The sequence below is a fragment of the Vigna umbellata genome, chromosome 2 (assembly GCF_029865625.1).
Source record: "Vigna umbellata cultivar VRB3 chromosome 2, Vumbellata_1.0, whole genome shotgun sequence".
In the NCBI taxonomy this organism is placed as follows: Eukaryota; Viridiplantae; Streptophyta; class Magnoliopsida; order Fabales; family Fabaceae; genus Vigna; species Vigna umbellata.
Window position 1 is genome coordinate 31,434,415 of NC_142166.1, and position 5,876 is coordinate 31,440,290.

At 35.3% G+C, this 5,876-nt stretch overlaps 1 protein-coding gene across 3 annotated transcripts; it reads left to right on the forward strand.

Annotated features, from left to right (window-relative positions):
* The first annotated feature begins 724 nt into the window (after nucleotides 1-724).
* LOC124821346 (putative beta-1,4-xylosyltransferase IRX10L) lies at nucleotides 725-5,036 on the forward strand. 3 transcript variants are annotated; one of them, XM_088106566.1, is made up of 5 exons: nucleotides 726-1,257; nucleotides 1,627-1,787; nucleotides 3,055-3,443; nucleotides 3,611-3,852; nucleotides 4,192-5,036. In XM_088106566.1, the coding sequence occupies exons 2-5, from the start codon at nucleotides 1,628-1,630 to the stop codon at nucleotides 4,703-4,705; spliced, it is 1,305 nt and encodes a 434-aa protein (XP_087962692.1). In that variant the 5' UTR covers nucleotides 726-1,257; nucleotide 1,627; the 3' UTR covers nucleotides 4,706-5,036. The 3 variants fall into 3 exon arrangements, with proteins under 3 accessions (XP_047149173.1, XP_087962692.1, XP_087962693.1); XM_088106567.1 differs by having other exon boundaries at nucleotides 1,642-1,787; XM_047293217.2 differs by lacking the exon at nucleotides 1,627-1,787 and having other exon boundaries at nucleotides 725-1,257.
* Nucleotides 5,037-5,876: the final 840 nt, after the last annotated feature.

The window sequence follows — 5,876 nt, forward strand, 5'->3', positions numbered from 1 at the left end:
ATAAAAAAATGATAATGTCAAAGAATGAAACAAGAAGTAACCTTAGTTTTAGATATAAAAGATAACATTTTTACACTTTTTTTAAGAATTATAAATTAATTAACTCTTTTTAACGTACCCCTCAGTAATCAACATATGGAAAATGTATTAATAACGATATGTGATTAAATATATAATAAGGTAAAATTCAATTTAATTCTATAATTAAATTATAATAAAACTAGTAATAATTAAAAATTGAATAATAATAATATAAAATAAAATCAATAAACACTACTTGAATGCTATAAAAAAAATTCTAATTCAAACACAGCAAATATTACCCAAAGATTGTTCTAAAGGGGTAATGATTGAACTTTAGTTTAGTTTAGTTTTAAGGATTAAATGGGTTGATATCAATTTATAATGAAAATCTACCCATTTATTCTATATTTTTTAAGGATTAAAAGTGAGTCAAACTGGATTCATGAAAATTTTAAGAGACAAATAGACTATTTTACCAAACTTTTATTAGTACCTTGAATTCACTGATTTGATGGCGGTAATAAATTCGAGAACAAATTGTATCAAGAACGTGGTTCTGTTATAGTTAAATTTCAAAACACAGTGATACACACTCGTTCGGGTAAAAAGGAAAAGCAACAAAATTGAAGTAATGGTTGAACTTCACCGCGTGATGTAGTTGAATTGTGGTTCCTAATATGGTATTATGAGATGGACCTCTTATCAAACCGTGAATAAAGAAAACCAGACTTATTCAGAAAATTTTGGCAAAAGCCTCTTCTTCTTCTTCAATCTTCAGCAATAACCCATTTTCCATACTGTTTCTTTCACTAAGAAAAACCCTTTGTCCTTATTTCTTCAAAGCAAATTCACTCTCTTTTGGTCCCTCAAATAATATTTTCGTATCTCTCTCTGTCTCTCTCATTGTTGCTGGGAAGAACACACATCCCTTTCTTCCACTGCGAAGAAATCTCTCGCAACCACTTTGCCTTGTGACGTTTTAACCATCGCCTACACCACCTTCTTCTGCTGACCACAATTGACTTCTTCTTTTGCCTTATATTCTCAGCTCCCTTTCTTTGCAGTTGCAGACACCAACGAGGTTAATCGGATCAAGGAGTTTCTGGGTGACAAAAAAAGAAAAAAGAATGGATTTTTGGAAGGTGGGATTCCTTTGCCTTCTTTTGGCTTCTTCTGTTCTTGCCATTGGGGCTGTGGAGCTGGGTCGACATCAACCAACTGAGAGAATTTCAGGTGGGGTTCTTCAAAGTTTGTTTTCGCCCTCCTTTCTACTTGTTTCATCAGATTCTTTCTGTGGTCGATTTATCCAGTGTTCTGTTGATTTGTTGGATTGGTTTGCTTTTGTTGATTTCATTGGATTGGGGTCTTAGAGAGTTCAGTTCTGGTGAATTTCATTCCGGTTTGTTGTCTTAATGGTTTATAATTTCTTGTTATGGTTTTCTGTGGTGTGTTTTTGCGGGTTGAGATGGATTTAGCTAAGATCTACTTTGGTTTTAGGTTGATTCGGAAAATATCTATTTAGCTAAGAAATTATTATTACCATGTCCTAAAAATTTTCTGTTTTGATATTTTGGGGATACACACGACCCCAATTCTTTGTAGTATGATCTATTTCAGGGACTGGTGTTGTCTAGCTGTTTATATTGTAATATACGGCAATGCGAAAACAGATTCTTATCTGGCGCAGGAGGATCTAGGGCCAGCTACAATAAGTTATGTGTTGAAATGGGTCCCTGAATTCGAAGAAAACGTACACCGGAAAGGTCTGTTTATCAAGTTAGGGTTGTGTTTTAGTCATTTTTCACTTTAGTAAGGTTATATGGATTGGCACGAGATCTTGTTGACCTTTGTTGACTTATTTTAAATCATGCCGTGGCCTGATTCTGAATCTAACCTTTATTAGTACTGCAATACTTCGTAATATAGTATGAGGAGAGGAAAAGGAAAAACCAGTTTTTTTCATAGAGATTTTTGTTGTCCTCTTCATTTGCCACAAGCTTCTTATGTTCCAGTACTAGCAATTGGAAGAGGCATATATGTTCACACCGAAGACGCTTTTAAGATATTGGTTACAAAAGATATTTTTCCGATGAGCTATGAAAATATATTTAGAGCATTTTAGAAACATATTGGTAGGTCCCTGGATCCTTGGTACTCAAATTCACCCAAGAATATAAATAGGTTGTTATGCCAGTTGCCTTTGGTGTGTTTTCTATTGCTTGATATGATAAGGGAGGAGCAAATGACTTTCATTTTAAGTTAAGGTTGAAGTGACGCCTTTTTTCAAGCATTCTTCATTATTAAAGGTAGAATACCAGAAGGTTACTGTCTTTCTAAATTTTGGGATCTTCCTGAATTACATAAAGGGTTTCTCCCATACTTTTTATGTTTAAATTTTGACACTGGAATCTGAAGGAAAGTAGGTTTACAATATCCCTCTCTTTTCTGCTAGAATTACAGCAAAAAAAAAAAAAAAAAACCTTGTGTCTATTTTTTTTTAATGTAAATTAAGTTCAAAATTCTACAGAATACCTCATTTTTTAATGGGTTAATTAGATCTAAATGAAAAATCATTATTTAAAACCTTATAATTCTGTACCCGTTTTCTTGCAGGTGAGCTAAGTGAAAAATGAGTGTACTTTGCATGCATTGTCTATCACGAAAGAATGCTGCTGCTAACTGTGTTGGTACTTAGATGTTATGATGGTGTTATATTCAACTCGGCATAATGTCATACAGATTGTCAGGAAGTAGCGTATGTTGGATTAAAAATCCAATGACTAAACAGTTGGAATGGGAGTATGGTGAAAAAATAATTTTTATTTAAAACTCTGGTGATACATACACATAAGCAGAGTTGCTATATACACCTCACCTGGTTGCTTGGAATTGAAGGGGTTAATATTAAGTTTGATTCTTTGTATTATTTCTCAATGACTTGCGTTACGCAATTTTGATTCAGAATCCGCTATATTATAGTTAGGTAAAGAAATGAGAGTATTAATCATGTTGTGATTGAACCAATTGTAGGTAGTGCTGGTGACGTGTTAGAAGATGATCCAGTGGGAAGGTTAAAAGTTTTTGTTTATGAACTTCCAAGCAAATATAATAAGAAAATTCTGCAAAAGGACCCTAGATGCCTCACTCATATGTTTGCTGCTGAGATCTTTATGCACCGGTTTCTATTATCTAGCCCTGTCCGAACCCTTAATCCGGAAGAAGCTGATTGGTTTTACACCCCTGTATACACCACTTGTGACTTGACACCAAATGGCCTCCCCTTACCTTTCAAGTCTCCACGAATGATGCGAAGTGCCATACAACTTATTTCTTCAAACTGGCCTTACTGGAACAGGACAGAAGGGGCAGATCATTTCTTTGTAACCCCTCATGACTTTGGAGCATGCTTCCATTATCAAGTAAGAAATTTAGTGTGCCATTTCAATTTTGTTATTTACACAACTATTAGTTCAATTGAGCATTCAAACACATCATCCTGAGTTTGGTGAGAAGCACCTTGAATTCCACTATTAAAGCTGTACATGGATATTGTTACAAGCATTTTTACCTTGTTATTTTGTTCCAGGAGGAGAAAGCAATAGAAAGAGGAATTCTTCCATTGCTGCAGCGTGCTACCTTGGTTCAGACATTTGGACAGAGGAATCATGTTTGCCTGAAAGAGGGCTCCATCACCATTCCTCCATATGCCCCTCCACAGAAAATGCACGCTCACCTCATTCCTGAAAAGACGCCTAGGTCCATTTTTGTTTACTTCCGAGGACTCTTTTATGATGTTGGAAATGACCCTGAAGGTGGCTACTATGCAAGGTAGGTCTAATATTTTACACCCCACAAACTTAAAGGAGGGGATTTGGACATGTGACATGTGAGGGTTGTTTATTTTCATTTATCTTTCTATCATGTTTGCATAAGACTGCTAACTTGGATCCTTTGACTTAAAATTTATTTAGTATTTAGTTATTGAAACTAGTCAAGCTTAATTAGATCAACTACATTCATATTATAATTGGTTCTTTCTAGTAATCTTACTGAAAACTAAGTAATTTAATCATGCATGAAGTTTGGTTCCATGTCGTCATGCTTTCATAGCAAAAACAACAAAACGATGGTGAAGGCTCAAACTGACTGGACTTTGGTATGTTACAGAGGTGCAAGAGCAGCAGTGTGGGAGAACTTTAAGGACAATCCTCTGTTTGACATTTCAACAGAGCATCCAACAACATACTATGAGGACATGCAGCGAGCTGTGTTCTGCTTGTGTCCACTTGGATGGGCCCCTTGGAGCCCAAGACTGGTTGAAGCTGTGATATTTGGCTGCATCCCAGTGATCATTGCAGATGATATTGTTCTTCCATTTGCTGATGCAATCCCATGGGAAGATATAGGTGTATATGTTGATGAAAAAGATGTACCTCAACTAGACACTATATTAACATCTATTCCACCAGAAGTTATCTTGAGGAAGCAGAGATTACTTGCCAACCCTTCCATGAAGCAAGCTATGCTGTTCCCTCAACCAGCGCAACCGGGAGATGCTTTCCATCAAGTTTTGAATGGCCTTGCTCGTAAACTGCCTCACGACCGCAGTGTCTTCTTGAAACCAGGGGAGAAGGTCTTGAATTGGACTGCTGGCCCTGTGGGGGACCTTAAACCATGGTAGCAGTTATAACAGCTTTTTGGGGCAATTAGGATTCTTTACATATTTTGGTCTATACTTCCAAGTGTGCATAGGTGGGGTTGGAAATTGAGATGCTGGTTTTTGTTGCCTTTGTAAATTTTGATTGTTTCTCTCAGACCATTCATTAGATCATTTAATATCCATTTTTCAGTTTTATTGCTCAAATGGTATACATACAAAAACTATGGAAATCAGTGACCTAGCACACAAACAATAGGAGTCGTTGGCTTGTATGCTAGAGTCAGTGACCTAGCATAAACTATGGAAATCAAGATGACATCAATACATAATAGGTTTCTTGTTTTGGTTTGCATTTGTGATGATGGTAGTTACACAGTAGAATAAAGAATGATTCTTATTAGATTAGTAATTGATTATATCTATCATGTGAATCGGTTGGTTCTCCAAATCACTCTTTCATTTCTTTATAAACATATTGATAGTTTTGAAAGCAAAGTTAGTGGTTTCATGATTATATTATTGTTGTTCATTTGGTGGTTAGCTAGGGCGGTCCCATTGATATGGCTGGCAACGGAGTATCAACATTCAACACGGTGGGTTGTTTTTGGCGTTCTGTCCTTCCTTTTGTTGATGTAATATTGTGGGATATGTGATGTGACCCGTCCTACCAAAATGCCAGGCGCAATTAAGGTCCAAGTCTACTGTGCACCTGTTTTATTCAATAAACTATTATATTACGATAAAATATATAATTTTATAGTTGTAAAAGGGATAGAGGTGTGATTTAGGATTAAAAAAAATGTACACCTATACATTTGCGAGTAAAATTTCTTTCCGATTATAAATAGTCATTATTAATGGATACGGAAAATAATGAGTATGATTATTTAGTTTCTCACTTGTTCATGGGATCAGTAGAGAGGTATCGTAGTATTTTTTGTGGGTCCCCGTTGTTAATAATTATTAGTAAATATTATGAGTATTTTTTTTTTTTCAAATTCAGGATATCCAAATAAAATTATTAGTGGAGTATGTGGTACTATAGTGTAGTATGTCGTCTAGTGGTTTAGCCTCCTATACAGTTAAGCCTATTGTGGTGATGTCTCTTATTTAGTCACAACATGAACTTGTAGTCATTAATTTTGAGAATATTGGGCTTGAGAAGGAATCTTTTTCTATTAATAATTTAGAT

Coding starts and splice junctions, on each gene's coding strand:
- LOC124821346 (XM_088106566.1), top strand. CDS start 1,628: ATGATCTATTTCAGGGACTGGTGTTGTCTAGCTGTTTATATTGTAATA. Junction 1,788..3,054: donor AGAAAACGTACACCGGAAAG/GTCTGTTTATCA, acceptor AACCAATTGTAG/GTAGTGCTGGTGACGTGTTA. Junction 3,853..4,191: donor GAAGGTGGCTACTATGCAAG/GTAGGTCTAATA, acceptor GGTATGTTACAG/AGGTGCAAGAGCAGCAGTGT.